General features: G+C 35.1%; 2 protein-coding genes and 2 long non-coding RNA genes across 7 annotated transcripts; 1 reads left to right on the forward strand and 3 right to left on the reverse strand.

Moving 5' to 3' along the window:
* The first annotated feature begins 2,643 nt into the window (after positions 1-2,643).
* LOC105109265 (uncharacterized) lies at positions 2,644-4,044 on the forward strand. 2 transcript variants are annotated; one of them, XM_011003908.1, is made up of 3 exons: positions 2,644-3,305; positions 3,446-3,532; positions 3,629-4,044. In XM_011003908.1, exons 1-3 carry the CDS (start codon positions 2,859-2,861, stop codon positions 3,698-3,700), a joined length of 606 nt encoding a protein of 201 aa, XP_011002210.1. In that variant the 5' UTR covers positions 2,644-2,858; the 3' UTR covers positions 3,701-4,044. The 2 variants fall into 2 exon arrangements, with proteins under 2 accessions (XP_011002210.1, XP_011002217.1); XM_011003915.1 differs by having other exon boundaries at positions 3,449-3,532.
* Positions 4,045-5,494: 1,450 nt separating this feature from the next.
* Positions 5,495-8,543, reverse strand: LOC105109289 (uncharacterized). The gene is made up of 2 exons (XR_839220.1): positions 7,498-8,543; positions 5,495-6,004 (listed from the first exon to the last, which is right to left on the reverse strand). It is a non-coding gene; the product is annotated as an uncharacterized LOC105109289 (long non-coding RNA).
* A 535-nt stretch (positions 8,544-9,078) lies between these two features.
* Positions 9,079-10,916, reverse strand: LOC105109276 (uncharacterized). Of its 3 annotated transcripts, none has more exons than XR_839218.1 (4): positions 10,682-10,696; positions 10,480-10,525; positions 9,495-10,386; positions 9,079-9,397 (listed from the first exon to the last, which is right to left on the reverse strand). It is a non-coding gene; the product is annotated as an uncharacterized LOC105109276 (long non-coding RNA). The 3 variants fall into 3 exon arrangements; XR_839217.1 differs by having other exon boundaries at positions 9,495-10,200; positions 10,269-10,525; XR_839216.1 differs by having other exon boundaries at positions 9,495-10,525; positions 10,682-10,916.
* Positions 10,917-11,450: 534 nt separating this feature from the next.
* On the reverse strand, positions 11,451-15,732 carry LOC105109293 (magnesium transporter MRS2-3-like). The gene is made up of 6 exons (XM_011003946.1): positions 15,244-15,732; positions 14,265-14,501; positions 13,996-14,124; positions 13,653-13,816; positions 13,315-13,549; positions 11,451-11,936 (listed from the first exon to the last, which is right to left on the reverse strand). The coding sequence occupies exons 1-6, from the start codon at positions 15,655-15,657 to the stop codon at positions 11,643-11,645; spliced, it is 1,473 nt and encodes a 490-aa protein (XP_011002248.1). The 5' UTR covers positions 15,658-15,732; the 3' UTR covers positions 11,451-11,642.
* Between the last annotated feature and the right edge of the window lie 2,268 nt (positions 15,733-18,000).

Consider the following 18,000-nt stretch of genomic DNA (forward strand, 5'->3'; position numbering starts at 1 on the left):
AAATGGGTTCCAGTAGTTTTTGTAGATTTCTATTTTTTTTTACAAGTTATTTTTTAGATTGAAGAAGATATTCGTTTTAAGTTGGCTCAATATATTTATTGTAAATAAATAACAAGTAATCAAGCAAGTGTCTGGCTTCAATGACAATATATTTGCAATTCTGTAATCTAATTACTTATAAAACTAAATCAAATATTATTTTATAATTTAATTATTGTCTATTTAGATCAAATCTTGTATAGACATAATTATATAAATCTGATTAATTATAGAAGTAATATCAAATCTAATAGAAAATTACAATATTTTTTTTTATAATAAAATTGTTACATAGTTAAAGTACTGTCTATTCGGGTCACTGTCTATTCAAAGCTTTATCTATATATTTTTTCTTATAGAAAGAAGAAGAATAAATAAATAAATAAATAAATAAAAAGCTTGTAGACACCATTGTTTTTCTACAATAACTAATAATCAGATTCTTTAGGAGTGCAATATTCATAAGGAGGGGAGATTATAACAAAAAGTTTATTTGAAAAGATTATGTTTGTACGTATCAGTAAAATCAACAATAACAGATACATGGTCTGCTAGCTCTGTTGTTTTCCAATAGATTTAAAGATAAAAGCTATAATTTTAATAAGATGGGTTTTTTTTTTGTTCGTTTTCCAACTTAATTAACATAGTTCGCGTGGTTTCTCTCGAAAATATTCTAATTAGAGAGATTATTGTAATTTTATTTCAGGAAACACCAGCATAATGTACATACTATGAATTCATATTTTATAAGATGTAGAAATTATTATATATGTTAGGATTTATATTCATCTCTAAAATAAATTAGTCATAGATCTCCAAAAAAAATAAAATCGATATATTAAATAATGTGTATAGATATGATTCATCATGGCTTGACTAACTACATGGAGCATATGTGTGTGGTCTTTCGATTAAATTCTGAGAAGTGTTTCGCTAGCATTCCCAGAATTCTGCCATTTAAAAGCTCAGACAAAGCAAAAAAGAATTATATATCAACACCTAATTAGTGTGATCATGTGGAGAGATTGACCATGATTAAGATCATCTATGAAGAATTCATCATATGGTAGGTATAGTATTTAGAACCCCACACATATAATAAATGTTACGAAAATGTTAGCTAGCTACTTTTGGATAAAATATATATATATATATATATATATATATATATATATATATATATATCCCTTTCACACATGAATATTTGAAGTAAATATTAATTAATGGTATTAATTTAAGAAGAAAGGGTGAGGAAGTTAGCTTTGGAATGAGTACCAAAGATCACACAAGTGAGACTAGTAAATGGGAATTTAGCAGAGAGGCTCGGGTTGAAGTGCGTGTGCACGTGCATACATGTGTGTGAATATTTAGAAGCTATCGCATATGCATATTGATGCAAATGTATATGCACACGTGCCCACATGCATGTGTGATTTCTTCAATGGATAATAGAGCTAGGAGCCTGCAAAACGAATGGACTATATAGTATTTGAAAAGTAGAGAGGCTAAAATGTGACAGCATGTGGAGATTCATAAAAACCTAGTCAACTGCATTAGTAGCATCGCACTCCCTGCAGACCTTGCCCCAAGAAAAGCTTCTCCAATCTTCAGTCTCCACTCGGGCTGCCATGCCTCACATTTGTGTGGGTGTATGAGCCTCTGAGGGCAGCAAAAACTCTACAGAGGAGCCTGGAGGCTGTGTTTCTTCATTATCAGCATCACCACACAAGTGGTTCCATAGCCCAAGGAGATGGGCTAGCTTTTACAGTGGTTCCATAGCCCAAGGAGATGGGCTCGCTTTTACTTCTTCTTTTATTCTGAAAAAACGCACCTTTGTTTTCTTTACTTAACTGACCAAACATGACACATGTTCATATAAAAAATGGGTACAAACAATAATGTGTATCATTTCCCTTTTCCTGCTAAATCAATATATAGCTAGAGCTACATTTATACCCGAAGATTTAATTATTTGAACAAAATCATTCTCTTCAGGACCACGTCCACTCAAGGTCCAAAAGAGATCATAGCAAAAACATAGTAATAAAATCAGAGAGAGCTAACCAAAAGAAAAGAAAAAATAAAAAGACGAAGGAAGAAGCATGGTGACAGGGGAGAGAGAGAGAGAGACAAGGGATAGGTGTCCATATAATGTGGAAGGGAAAATGGACGTGTACCTGGTTTTGTTAAGCGAGGACGCAGTGCCTCGCTGTCCAGCATGTGAAGAGGTTGTGCCTTTCCCTTCTCTCTCTTTCTCTCTCTCTCTCTAATTGCATGCACCCACTACTACACGCCCAACTGGCAATCTTGATCCATTCACATAGAGGGCCTGAAGGCGGAGAGTGAGGACAAAAATACGCTAGGATTTGAACCTGATTCTCCTTGTTTTTTCCACACCCTCTCCACACTTCTAAAAGCATTATCCAGTGGTAGGTTTTTAAGATATTTTTTATTTAAAAATATATTAAAATAAAATTGTTTTAAAAAAAATATTTTTAATACAGGACATTAAAATAATCTGAAAATATTAATTTAAAATAAAAATAAAAATAAAAATATTTTTAAATACACTTCTAAAACATGAAAATAAACGGATATAAGTTTCTATCCCTAGCTCAGCACCAAAAATTGACATACACAGCCCCACTGTTTTTGTTAGTAATATTGCCCTTAGCTAGGTACAACTATCTAGCTAGCTAGCTCTCCTCCTTCATAAAAAGGAAGCCTCATACAAGAAAATTTCTCATCTCTTGTAGTGATTGTTTCTTTGAGACTCGTTCTAAACAAAGAAAACTAGCTACTCTCTAGCCAAGGGGAAAATGAGTAATTGCTTAGCCTCAGAGTGCAGTGATGACTGTGAGTCTGGTTGGACTCTATACTTGGAACAATCTTTTCTTCCCCACCCAAATCCTAAACACAGAGATAATAGCACTGACTTTGTTGATGCAAAGAGTACCGGTTTTGGTAGAAAAGGGAAAAACACTAAAGAAGACTGCGAAGAAGAAGATGAGGGGGAGGGGGAGGAGGAGGAGGACTTGTCTATGGTCTCCGATGCATCTTCTGGTCCTCCACATTTCTATGAAGATGAAAGTCACTTCAACCACGATAATGGCTTCTTTTATCCATCACCCAATGATACTACGTTGCTGAATAATGGTGCCAATTATAGCCCAAAAAAGAAAGAACATAGACGTCACAAGCAGGATCAACAACTGCCTTCTTTTCTTGACGATACTGCTAGCTCTCCAGCTTTCAACTTCTCCATGGTTTGTTCATAAACATACAGCCTTGTAGCAATATTTTCTACATCTAGAATGCCAATTAGAGAATTCTCACGTTTTGTATCATACCTTCATTATTCTTGATATTAACCTTGCTTTCTTGTTTATTTTTTTACAATATATAGCAGAATAATTCTGCTCTCTCCAACAACCAAGCTTCGATGGAGAGTGTATTGGATTATTCACAGGGTTTTTCAGCTAATCATTTTCAGGTACTTGGCCTAATTCATTAATCCAAGGTTCTGTCTGCCTTTTTAACATCAAAATATCATCTGATGGCGATATCTCAAGCATGCTCATTCTTGCAGGGAAGATCTGCAAAATCAAGACCACTTTGGTTACATACACCCTTCTCTATCTGGAAACCAACTTCAAAATAATCAGATGAGTATGTTTCATAATATTTAGTTCTAGCAAGACGTGGCAGTTAGAACATCGTACAATGTTTAAGCCATAAATGTAATTTTCTTTTCCCTTTCTTTTCAAAAGTGCGAACTCGAAAGTTTGATAAATGATGAATGTTTCGATTTATTTCTGGTGGCTTAAAGGGAAGAATAATATACGGTGATTGTGCATTACTTCCGGTCACTGTTGTTATTACCTTTGAAGCTTCTCTAGAAGAGATGATGGAAATTAGAGGGCGGCCAAATGTAACCAACCAAAAACAAAAAAAAGCTGCCAAAGTAAAAAAGAAATGGATCTCAAAAGATCTTGTTCCTTACAATTTTCTTCTTTTCTTTTTCCTGTCAATGCAATGGGAAGCAACCTGAGAGGAAAAGTTGGAAATAAATTTCTTGTTTTCAAAATTTATTTATGGTGGGTACAAAATGTGCTGTGCCTTTTAGGCAGCATCTGTGTGAAGAATTTATGCTCAGTACTCCTTGTTTTTGATGGAGCCCCATGCCCTGTTGCAAATCAGCACTAGATATCTCATAAACTACCATGTCATCATACAATATGCAAATAAATGAATATGCTCCAAACAAAAATCCCCTGGCACCAAGGAATTGGGTAATCAATCACATACATTGCAGTGCTAGAATATTTTGTAATTTTTCCTGCCTTTGAAATTTAGTTTATGGTAAATAAACTTGCTGAAAGGTATAAAAACTTTAATTAGAAATGGATGCTTTTCATTTAAAGACAAAGGATCTCTCACCTCTTCCTCTCGGTTTTGATGTTTAGGAGTAGTATTTTATCTTGGCCATCCTTGTTGGTTGGTTCCAAATTCAATTCGTGTTTCATGCTTGTCGAACTTAATTAATGGTGCCAATTAGCGGTCAATTTTAATTTCCCTTTCGTCTTCCCTATAATGCACGCTCCCCATATCTGTAGCACTCAATTCATGGAAAATGAGCTTTATGAAGGACACACATACATAAAGTCTCAAATTCTCCAACTACTCCCAATAAATTCAAGAATTGAGGTCCTTACATGCCAAGAAGAAAGCAAGAATCAAGAAACCTAGAGCGATATCATGGAGAGAGGGGAAAAAAAAGGATCATTGACTGAATCATTCACATGTAATTAATCATCTACTACACGAAATAATTCTATAATTGAGACACCCAGATTGTTTTTATAATATTTTAGCATACCTATACTCTGTTTTAACAAACAGTACAAGAAAGTACCGCAACCTAACTTTGGTGGCCGCTATCTAGATATGATCCAAATAAAGATCAAATAATCAGATTTGTTTAGGTGGGATTCCTCCAAATCGACCAGAGAAAAAACTTGAGCAGAAGAAAGGACAAAGCCTCCACGATGTCCCCTAAGTGTTCAGACAAGGCTCCATTCATCATAGCAGCGCTTCTGGCTAGTTTTCAGACCAACACAAAATCTTCGTTTAATGTGGACATGAAAGGATGATGGAAGGAGTATGGGGTGATGGGCAGTCAGATAAGTTCGGAGATGACAGAGGAAATGTCAAAGTTGATGTTGGAATATTTCATATGCATCTCCGTGACCCTTTTTGAAGCCCTGGAGATCCTGCCTCAGATCTTCCTGACCCAATGGAACATGCCTCATTTTGTTTATTGTGTGCTTTTTATCTCATTTGTAAGGATCTTATTTTAAAAGCAATTTATAAAAAAGTGTTCATGTTTTATGGCAAATTTTGCTCTCTCCTTCACCCTGTCTGCTTTGCAGCTGTCATTGGACTTGATGTCATGAACAATTATATGCCCCCTTGCATTTCTTTATTCATTCAACTATACCCAGTCAGTTCCTAATTTTGACACACATGTTCATTTCCCACATGTATAACCATCGATCTTAGCTAGGTTCTGTAACGGGAGTCTTCTATGTAGTAAAATAAAAATAGTACAAAACCCTAAACAAAGAGGAAAGAGAAGCTAAAGATCAGCTAAACAAAATTAATGAATGCATATATGTACTAGATAATAACATAATTAAGTAGGAGTGGTAAGTGCTGTCCATCATTTTGGATAAGGATCTAAGTGAGTATGGGAAGAACATCCGTTGCCCTTCCAACCACTACCAAAACAAAACCATCAATCCCCCGTAACATACAGCGGGGAAACGGGGTGGCTTTGTCGTTTTATATACATGTAGCTAATTTCTATTATCGTCTCCATTTCCGTTCTAACTACAAGCTAGTGTTCCCATTTCTCGTGACAATGGTCTCCTCTTGTTCCTTATCATTGCCGCCACCCCTATAGCTGCATGTGTTACGAATCAGAAACCATTCATGACTGATCTAGATTTCTAAAATAAAAGATCGACCCATCATACCAGCACTCTCTCCCTTTCTTCATAGTTGATGGAGGCCATGTTTATTATTGAATATTTTATATCAAATCCCAATCGGCACCATGTTAAAAGATCTAGTCACAAACTAAATACGACTAAAGAGGTGATTAATTAAGCATGATTTTCGACCTGAAACTCGATGAAAAATTTATTTCTGCTGTTATGGAAAAACATGTTTCTTCTTTTAGGAGGTATGTAATTCGTGGAAGAGCTTTAGACTACAATCACTAGTAACGGTGTGACCAGCCACATGTATAATTTATGCAACGCGTTCATGATTAGCTAGATACGAATTAATAATTATGTGTTTAAAAGACTCACGATTTAATTAATGTTGCTATCAATTGAGAAACACCCACTAATGAAATGGTGAATTGCTAGCACCTGATCCTCTCTGTGAGATCCTTGGATGAATTCACACCTCCCTATATATAGATACACGGCAGAAATGCAAGCAAAACACAAGCGGCATCAAATATGTAAGGCTATCGGCATTTTCTACACCAGCATCTCATCTCCCCCTAGTAATCGAATGATTCCATCATTAAAAAAAAAAAAACATTGGCGATGATTCTGTTGCTATCCTTACATGGAAAATATGAGTTTAAGTTGTGGCTGCGGGCGAGGGTCATTCACGGCCACAGATTTTGTCATTTAGTTAAGTAAAAGAATATAATTCTTTTTTTATAAGACCCACCATTTAATACAATGGTGCTGCAGGTTTATCAAAAGTTGTATTTTGATACTTCTTCCACATACAAATCACTAAATAGTGCAGTTATATTTCACTCTTTATATGCTAGCAGGATTAGATTCGATTCAAAATTAAAATTATATTAAATTAAATCTGACTGAATAAAATAAAAAAATATTTTTAATTTTTAATTATATTTTATTCAAAATATTAGTATTAAATATTATTTAATAACATTACATAAATTAAAACGAAATGCACTTCATAATATAATATTTATAAAATTTAATTACAGTTCTAATTTTATTCTGAATCATATTTTATCTGATATTGTTATTCTTTTAAGAAACTAAGAAAATTATGATATTTGTCGAATATATTTTATACGATATAGAATTGTAGATAATTTAATAGAATAATAAAAACTATTTTATATAAAGTATTATTTATTTAATGATGTTATATTAATAATTAAATCTATAATACTTAAATTAAAAATCACCAATATATATATAACATCAATTTAAAAAATAATTTTTTAATCAAATTTTAACCTCAAATTTAATCATATTTGTAACTAAATATATATAAATATAAAACTAATTTTAATTAAAACTATTTTTTATAAAATAAAATTTTAAACTCTATCATAATACTAAATACAATCTAAATGACATCTCTATTTCCATGTCGTAAAACAAACCTGACCTGAAAGGTCTCGAGAAAAAGGGGGTTGTGCTCTGAAGGCCCGTACTTCGACAATGTCGACGACATTGATTTTGTGGAACGGAATGCTAGAGAGATGCAGGCCGAGTTAAAGGCTTAACATGTGACACGTACAACGCCTCGCTTTAAAAACTACGACGTGTTCAACATTTTTATGGACATAAACGAGCCACAATCTTGTTCGGCTAAACAGAACAGCCAAAGGTCCAGACCACTGCTTTCTTTTGTGTCCGAGCCCCAGACTTTCAACATCATATCATGGCAAGACATTTTATATATCACATGTTATTCCTGAATTCAACTTCCTTATATACTTTACATTTCAAATAAAAAATTGGAGAAGTTATCACGTCTATTCCCTTGTTAAGAATAATACTGGTATATTCAAACAAATAAAATGGGTTCAAAAAATACTTTTAAAATAAACCCAACAAATATCGTTTAACACGTGGCTTAAAGGATTTTTTTAATAAATGTTGTTTAACATTTTGGATGACTCGAGAAATTACTATACGTAAATGTTTTAAGCAGAATTTATTATTTTCATTAATATTATTTGATAAATTCAAATTCCTGGCCAAAGGATTTTTATTGTTCGTTTATTAAAGATAATAATAATAATAATTTAAAAAGAAGAAGAAGAAGAAAGAAGGAAGGGCAGCGTTCGGCAGAGTGCAAATTGGGCCATTAAAAGAGAGGAACTACTCAGTCCACTCACGGGCCCATCTTACTATGTTCTTTCAAAAAGGCCATTAAATTTCTTGTGCTGAAAGTATAAAAAACCCTCCCAGATGTCGTTCTGGACCGGTCAGACTAGAGGGGACCCAAAAGATTGTTGGATAAAAACATGCTCAGTCCCTCGAGTTCTGTATCTTTTTCAAATTGATCATTCGAATTGTCGGTCATCTGAATCGCCGACAACCGATTTACAAATAATTGAGTCCCTTCTTTGAGTTTGTGTTCCCCCATATGAGTTTCTACTGGCACACACTTAAGTGGGAAAAAAGGGATTTGATCACTGATATTGATAGATCTCAGCATAGGATTCGAGTTGGAGAAAAATAAACTAAAAGGTTTGATTTTAATACTTGAGGGACCACATGTGATTTTAGCCACCAGATATTTGTCCAAAGCAATGGAGTACGGAAATAAATGTGAAAAATCCACCAGATCCATGCATCTGAGACACGAAGCTTTCATATCGTAGTTTTCCAATGCGAATAATTCAGATTTAAATTGAGGCTGGAATTTCAGCAAATTGAAAGGGTATTTCTTTTTATAATGGAATCTACGAGCTGGCGGGTCTCCAAATAAAAAATAAAATAAAATTGAGTACACTATAGCCACATCTCGCACATTGGTTTAATACAATTTGTTTTTGCATTTATTATTTATATTTGGTTGTATTTAACTTGAAAAATATTAAATTGATATTGTTTTTAGTATTTTTAATGATTTTTATGTATTGATGTTAAAAATAAAAAATAATTTTTAAAAAATATTTTAAACTATGATATCAAACACATGCAGCACAATAATAATTGCGTATCAGTAGAACAGTATAAAATCGATCGAGTGCATTTCTTCACCAGAAAAGAAAAGGAGAACGCAAAACGCGAATAAGTTTCATTAACATACAAGAAAAATCTTGATTATGATTTATATATAGCTGTTGACAACAGCAGAATATAGATCTTGGCCAATCAAGAATACCCTTCCCTCCATTCATTTCTTCAAATGTCAGTCATTGTAATTCAATTCCACAAGAACCACCCATAGAAAAAGAGAGGAGAATTTAGCAGTAGGAGGTAGTACTGTGGCAACTAATGCTATACCTCCTTGTCATTTTTGGCCTAGTTTTCCTCTGATTTCTTCAGATATCCTGTCATCCAAACAATGGTTCGGTCAGCTAAGGCTCCATAGAAGCACAAAAAAGAAGGGAAATAAAAAACAAGAAGCTTGTGATGGGTATTAGTTACTTCTAAGAAGATCAGTGCTTGAGTCATTGACTGAAAACACATCAACCATGGTAGATAAGAGGACTCCCCTTCTTCCAATGTCAGCTGCCCTTGTTGCTGCTTTGGGTGGTCTCTTACCTTCTTTTTTACTCACTGCATGAACATTTGATGAAGCAAACTTGTTGACTGTAACTGTCAGTGCCATCAACACGCTTTGGGATATTGAAGTCATCTGTTGAAAACCATTCGATAAACACCCGAACACAGACACTCTCTCTGTAGCAGCTGTAGCGTTGCAGCCACCAGTGTTTGCTTCTCTGTTTCTTTGCTTTTTGGGGGGCTTATAGATGATGAGGTTTCACGGGTCTTATCTTCTCCCAACTCCAGTCCAAATACTTCGTTTTCTATCATCATAATATACAGAATTATCGCATTCAAAAGTTGCAAAAAAAAACACACGCAAGGTGCTGGCACGTGCGAATCAGTCCTTTCTTTCTATTAACCGACATGTCAATCCTTCTCTAGAGAAATAACACGGAGGGGTCTTCCTTTTTTGTAAAAATTACCTTCCTTTCCATAGCTAGGAGTTTTTTTTATTTTCTAAAAAATTATTGTTTACATTTTAAATCAAAATAATTTGAGAGCAGTTTTCAGCCTTGAAATGTGGAGCTTCTTATTGTCTCCCACAATAATCTCTCGGTTCTCAATTTTGGAGAGGATCTACACCCTGCTATCTCCTTTTCTTACAACTCTGATAATTCATCAAAGTTGGCTGCCACTCGTAAGTATCAGCACACACACACTGTCCACTTCTCTTCTAACCAAAGAAATCCCATTTGGATCTCCACTCCATTCTTCAAACACAACCAGCAAGTTCCCTCTTGGCTTTAACCATGATCGAGGGACATGATACCTAAAAAATTACAAATCATTTGTCAGTTAAATGAATGACTCTGAGAATCCAACGTGAAAAGTCTCCTTTCTTTTCTTTTTTTTTCCTTCTCACCATCTGTAGGAAGCCTCGCCACAACCCAGCTTTGGAAAAATAATACCTCATCTTTGGAGACAATCTACTTTCACTGCACCTGGGTTCGAGTCCTGGCTCGCGGTGCTTTACATGCTTACTGGATTTGCAGGGTGTTCAGTGGGCCGTGGGGATTAGTCGTGGTGCACACTCCACGTAAATCAAAAAAAAATAAAAATAATACCTCATCTGACATGAAAAGGATTGCAATTTGGAACGTAGAGCTGATTTTACACTATGCAGCAAGTTCTAGTACAATACATCCTCACTATTTAAGAGGCATGGAGCTTGATTGTGCCACCTGAGAGAGTCTATTATTATAAGGCATGAAGCAAGATTCTAAGAACACAAGTACACGCAAGAATGGGAAGATCGCAGGGAAGCAGAGGGCTCATGTCTGAAGAGATAAACTAGTTGCAGAATGTCTACCACATACATGATAAAAATCCTAGACGAAAGGCAATCTTATAAAATTATGGCAGTTTTGTAATTTGAACTCTAAAAATAATAAAAAGGTAACTTTCAATCATATAACAATTTTATAATTTTACATCGTTAATTGAAGTATAATAACAATCTTATAAATAATTTTTTTTTTATTGATTTATAAACTATAATTTAAAAAAAAATTAAAAACAACGTAATTTTTTTTTAAAAAATAAAAGAGTAATTTTCTTTTTTAATTGCCTTTTAATTTTAAACGCTGGAACACCTCATGCAGTCATCAAAACCACCAAATAGCGCCACAGAGGAGCCAAAATCAAGCTACAAAAAGGGTTGATCAAGAGAAACCTATTAGCCTGCCTCACCACGAAGGTAGAGGGAGTGAGATACTTTACAACCGCTTAGGGAGGAGAAGCAGCTCGGAAACCTCCGGAAAGTGAAATTGTGCGGAGACAGTCGTGCATACTTTTTTCCTGGAGGAAAGATGGAGATGGAAAAAGGCACGAGCATTGCAGAGAGAAGTGACATGCCGTATCATTCAACCTTTAAATTTCCACTAAGAGCTAGGCCACCCTTGACAAGCAAAGTGGTTTGACAACTGCCTGGTAAAACAGTAAATGAACGCATTCAGAGTAAATAACTATATATTAGACAACATCCACTCGTAGTTCTGCTTATAATACAGTAAAATACATAGCAGCTCAGTTGTCTAAAAGCCGCTTGTGCTTGCACCAGGCAATGGCAATCACATACAAAAATACGACCCCACTAGTGCCACCAGCAAGGGTCCATAGAAACTTTGGCATTCCAGTTTGTACGTCTTCTTTGAACAGCTCGATTTTGATATTCATGCCAAAGATACCAACGACGACAACAAAGCAGCTCACCACTAAGGTTGCTGTCGTCAACATAACCCCCATTTGCAGGAGATGATTCTGTTTGTCATCCAGCATTATGTTGATGTAGTCCTCTGTGTCATCAACGTACTCCCTCAGCTTCATGACCATCAAATGACATGGAAAAGAACAGGTTAAATAGCAGCCACAGAGAAAATTAATTATAACATTAGAAACGATACAAAGCTCAATATCACAAGTTTCTAGCATACTTTTGCTAATGACATATAATGCGAAAGGATATAAAGCATTTTTTATGGTTCAGTCATGTACAACATTGCATCGTTATGGAAATATCACAGGCAAGGACATGCATCAATGCACGGCAACACAAATAGAATGCACATACTCTACTCTGTCATTGGCCCTGACTTTTCAAATCAAAGTTGGGGCTGTTTGACATGTCCAAGCTGTTAAATAATTTTTATTTAGTCTTGTTTATTAAGGGTATAATAGTATTTTTTCAGTTCAACCTATATATAATTTCTTTGTATTTAGGTTAACCCTAAGTATTCATAATAAACAGATCATTGAGAATTCTAGCCTCCTTTTGTATTTCATTTTAGTTATTTTATCATGGTATGAAAGCTGGTTTTACAGAATGAGGCTTAATCTCAACCCAGCAGTTATACCTTAATGAAGGTCATGCACAATACCCCTCAGCCAAATACACTGTTCAATTCACTCTTGAAAGTGGCATTGAGAGTGGTATAGCAAACCTAAACTGGCAACTCATACTCAAGATCCATAAGGAAAGACTTCATAAGAATCTTTCAATTTACTGGACATCTAGGAAATCTAGTTCGTCAAGATCCTGCATCAACCTTCATCAAGAAGGTTTAAGTGGTTGTCATCTTGCACTCATCAAATTCTGCTCTGGTCATTCTGAGATATGGATTCTTGCTAAGGCAAGTTGCTGATAGAAAAAAGTTAAGAGCATTCAAGCCATCAGCCCCAAGATCTCTTAACAATCTTTGTTCCATTTCCTGCTGTGCCCTAAGTCAGGTAAACACTTCACTTCTCCTATGCTATATCTAACAACTGAAGATAGTTCTACATTTAATGTGTCCTACCGGTTCAGTTTCAAAACCATGGGAAATAGTTAAAATTGTAGCATCACATCTAGTAGCATCATTTGCTTTTGTGTTTGATTGGATGGGAGACCTAGACACAGATTGGCACAGCGAGCACTAACAAGTTACAATGACAGCAAATGAGTAAAGAGCTTCATGTACTGGAAGCATCAAAGGTATTTGGGGTGCTCTATGCTTGTTTGCGAAAGAATACACTGCAGTTACACCATTAAAATTTCAACTAGGAGGACTCAAAATAATCATTTGTGCTCATAAACATCTGGATATGGGAGCACGTCATATGGAGTGTGGATCTTGTCCACAAAAAAATTCAGAAAGATAAGAACAAATGGTGCCAATGGACTGTGTGTAGAAGAACCAAGTGGAAAAATTAAGTTGCATACCGTGGATAATTTGTTCAATGTGCCATCAATTTGTACAAAGTACGCCTCCAGGAGCATTTCTAGCTCCTCTACATTGAGATGCTTACTTGTAGCACTTCGGGTTGTACTAGTATGGGTATGGCTGTATCTGCCAAGTCCATTAGGTGCAGTAAACAGATGATCACGTTCATTACCAATGTTGTTAATATCATCCTTGTGGCTAGCAAGGGCTCCCAATGACACCTCAGCAGGGATGCTGATGCAAAATAATGAGAAATTTTCAACAAGAAGATAGCTTAGCAAACAAGAGGGGAAAAAAATTGAGAACGTTTATGATGAGAGATTAAATTATTAGGCACCTGTCATCTGAGTCTGCTTGAAGCTCATCATCATCCATGTCATTTCCCTCATTTAAAGAGGAAGTTGAAGAATCTTCAAGCTGTTGTTGAACCAGCTTTGCTGTTAGATACATCTCTGCCATGTCTTCATCATCATCCAGCAAGTGTTCTAATTCATCCCTAACCTGAACATTTACATGCCTGATCAATTACAGTAACATAAGAGAGCTCTATGTAAATCTTTTGGAGCACAGAACTTTTAAAACTTCTTAAACTTGCAAACCAGGTAGCAATTCATATCAGCCTATTACCCCATGCTATAATAAAATAAATGTATTGACAAAAAACTTAAGCATAATCAAACCTTTTGAACTCGGCCAGTTATTGCAACCAAACGACTTTTAATCTGGCGGACACGTTCTAAATTGAGAGTACTGATCTTTGAAGTCAGCTTATCCAACGCTGGATGCGCCTCTTGCTCCAGTGTTTTTGCCTGCATAAGAAATGGAAAGGGGGGAGGAAATAATTAGAGCGGGGATTTTAATGCTGCCAGAAAGTTATCAGCCTTGAGATTAAGGTTATTAGCTTCATTTTGTAAGAAAATCTATCCAACAACTAGTTGTGTATGCTCACTTCACTTTCTAAGCAACTGCACGCAGCCTCAAGGCATGCTTCCAATGCAACAAACTCAAATGGAAGAACCTTTGATCCATCTCGATTCTCGAGACCCTGTTTCCCTTCTGCCTTAATTCCCTCATTGCAATCCTCAAAATGTGAAAAGCCTACTGGACTTTTTTCAGGACTTGAACCCTTGAAATCAGGCTCTTCCACACGACAAGGAGTTGCCTTTGAATGATCACCATTTCCCTCCTAAACAAGAACCGAAAAAATTTATGAAAAAGAAACAATATGACAGTTCAAAATATATTCAAAAGAAAGTACACAATAGGAAACCATAGGAACATATGATTTTAATGCTAGTAAGAAAGAAACAAATCAAATATATCTCTTGAATTGAAGCTTCAAAAATCTTATTTACTATCGAATCATGCTTAAATTTTAGATATTTGATTGGCAAATAGAAATTTATCAACTAAATTTTTACTTGCAAATACTCGACCTGTTCCAAATTGTTTTGCAAGGAATTTAATTGAAAAACAAACAGTTGATCGACACATCACACTTCCAATGTATTTCATGCAGAAGTAAAAATAACTCCAGAATAAGACTCTCCAGTTAATTGCCTCATTCTCACTCACCACTCAATATTAACCCATCTTTCAAATTCAATTGCCAATTACAAATCTTACTTGCAATGTCAGTTTTATTCAGCTATGCCGACATTTCCAAATCCAACTTTAAGTGTGACCATTCTAAATGCCCTCAGTATTTCCTAATTAAGAGGGAAAATCCCTGTAAATTTGCACATCAACTTAATAAACACAAGCAAAATAACATGGCATTCCTTTTATGCTCTTGTTTGAAATCCAATGAAACTAGCAGCAGCACAAACTCCAATAAGAAATCCCACATTAAACAAACACAAAAAAGTCACTCACTCTACACCAAATCAAAACAATCAATGAAACAAAAAAAGAACAGGCAGTAAAACCTGAGCTTTAGTAGCGTGATAATGAAAAATCAACCTCCTCTGCAACTCTTCAACAAATGGAGTGACAGAAGGGTCTCTAGAATTCAACAACAAAACCTCTTGTGCTGTAATAATCGCCTTAATATGCTCCAAGTTAATAACAATCGCTCTCTCTCGACCCAAAACAGTAGATGGGTAAGAAAGTAACGGGTCAAGGATCCGGAGGTCGCGAGCAGGAAGGCCAGTTCGGCGCATGACGGTGTGCTTACCAACTTCCACTACCTGGGCCTGGCCTGTTGAGTCCAATAAGAGCCAGGGTCGGACCCCTGTTCCTTTTTTGCGAGAGGATGGGAAAGGGACGGTGAGAGAGGTTGTGGCCGGCGCGGGACGGGCCATCGGGTCCTGGTGTGGTGGTGTTTGTGGGCGAGATGTCATGGTTGTGGTGAACTGGTAGGTGGAAGTGGGAGGGTGTTACACTTTCAGTGTAGAGCTGGTTTTGGAATATGGTTGTGGTTGGTTTAATCATAAATGTTTGAAAATACTGTAGTAGTAGTTTTTTAGAGTATTTTTTATTTTTAAAATAATATTTTTAATATTAGTATATTAAAATTTAAAAAAATATAAAAAATAGTAATTTTAAATAAAAATAATTTTTCAAAAATTACCTAACCCCCGTTTAAATTACAATATCAAACGAAAGCTTAATCGTCAAATTCAGAGATTCTATCCTCTCACGAGTACCGACACATGGGATAAGCATGTCACGATCGCCATTGATATTCATGTTGAAACAATGGTCTAGGCTGCAACAAAATGGGAAACTTCAAAATAATTTGGGTTTGGGCGTAGCATTCATTACCTGTGAACTAGAGCTCGATACGCTTTCTTTGTCAAGTTCCGATGGCCGTCAACTGTACTTTTGACGTTTTCCGAATAGGCTGAGGTCTTGTTGCATCTTTTCCAATCCTTGTTAGTTCCCTGGTTATGATTTTCAATTTTTTTTTTCAGCAGAATTATTTGGAGTCTGGCTGCTAATACTTACAGAGCTCGCGTACCTTATGAAGAGCATCTTGAACAGTTCTATCATTAGCCCACGTACGGATGTACACATAATCATAATTCTACAAATCCAATAAGCTGGTTGATGACCAACCTCTGAATAGCTTGCAATGGTTTTTATGCGTAAGAGAGCAAAAACAGGAGGGAAAAAAAACATCGAGAAAGAGTTCAATTTACCCGGCACCATGATCCAGGATTAGGGCGGCTTGATAGCAGAGTATCAGTGTCATAGTCTCTGAGAAGCTTACAACTAGGTTCCAGTATTTGTGCAGTCCAAACTTTTCCAATGCACAATAAATTCAAAAGAGAGGTCATTTTCCATGCTGATAAACTTTATGCATGATGCAGAATATTTATGTCAAGCTTTGATTTTATGAATTAATTACCCACCTCCTTGATGGCTAGTATATCTTCCATACATGATGCATTGCTTCGGTCTGGATTCCAGTACTCACCCTTGCAATTTTTCTTGAAGGACTAGAACAGGCGAAAGAGTTTTTTTTCTCTTTTTTTACAAGAATTAGCTAGCTGCGGCTAGAGAGTTAAGAGCAGAGCAGAGCAAAGAGAGGGGAAGTTACCTCATAGAGTTCATCTGATATAAGTGCTTTTTGGTGAACAAGTGGAACTATTGAATCGGTGTCGATCTAATCATCTGCAACTGGGTTTCCGAGCACATATCCCTGAGTCCCAACATTTCTTGTCAAATAAATAAGTAAAATTAAGGCAATTGTGGACTTAATTATTATTTTTGGCTTGGGGCAATTCTCAGTCGTAGGTTAAATCATTTTTTCTTGTTCTAACAAGGATGGATAGGTCAGTTGCAGATGTATAATTATCCCATTTTCGACATAACGAGGCCCAAAACACCTAATTGAGGTTATGCCCCTCATGGCAATTATGGTGTTGCAAAATGGACACTGAAGTTATATTGTTTTTGCGGTTTAACAAGAATTTTAAAGTATTTTTTATTTAAAAAAATCAAATTAATACTTTACAAGTTTTTATTTTAAAGTTTCTATGTTTTATAAAAAATATAATGTATTGCATTACAAAATACACTAAAAAAATAGGTGTTTATATTGAATGCATAGCTCAAGTGACAAGAAATCTTTTCGAACAATATAAATGGTAATTTAATGGGGGTGCTTACAGTGCAATAATGATATTTTTTGAAGTATTTTTAAATACATTAAAATAATATTTTTTAAAATAATTATTTTTAACATCATTATATCAAAAAATAATTTAAAAATATATTTAAAAATATATAAAAAAATATAAAAAAATTAAATAATTTTTTTTTTAAATCATGATACATGAGTTACACCGCAACTCCAAGCAGGCAAGCAATCTTTATCTATATTTTCAGTGTAAATTATATAATATTAAATTACTAATGGGTGATTGAGTTAATAGGGTGGAAGAAGGCCAAGATATATGTAGTTTTTAGTTTGACTTTCTCTGTCCACTAATATTCATCGCAATAAATCACAAAATGAAAGTCTTAATTTATAGGTTTTATTTGAGGTATAAAGATCTAATTCAGCATCTACAAGCTCGCTTGAGATCCACTTTATATAAAAGAAAATAAAAAAAATTATGTTTGCATTTCAATTTGTTTTTTAAATAAAAATAAAAAAGTGCGTGGATTCAAAATTTGGGCGAGTACAAAGCCCATCTAATATAAAAACAGCACTCACGAATTGACTTTGTATCACG

This window comes from Populus euphratica, unplaced genomic scaffold (genome assembly GCF_000495115.2).
Source record: "Populus euphratica unplaced genomic scaffold, PopEup_1.0 scaffold3.1, whole genome shotgun sequence".
Classification (NCBI taxonomy): Eukaryota; Viridiplantae; Streptophyta; class Magnoliopsida; order Malpighiales; family Salicaceae; genus Populus; species Populus euphratica.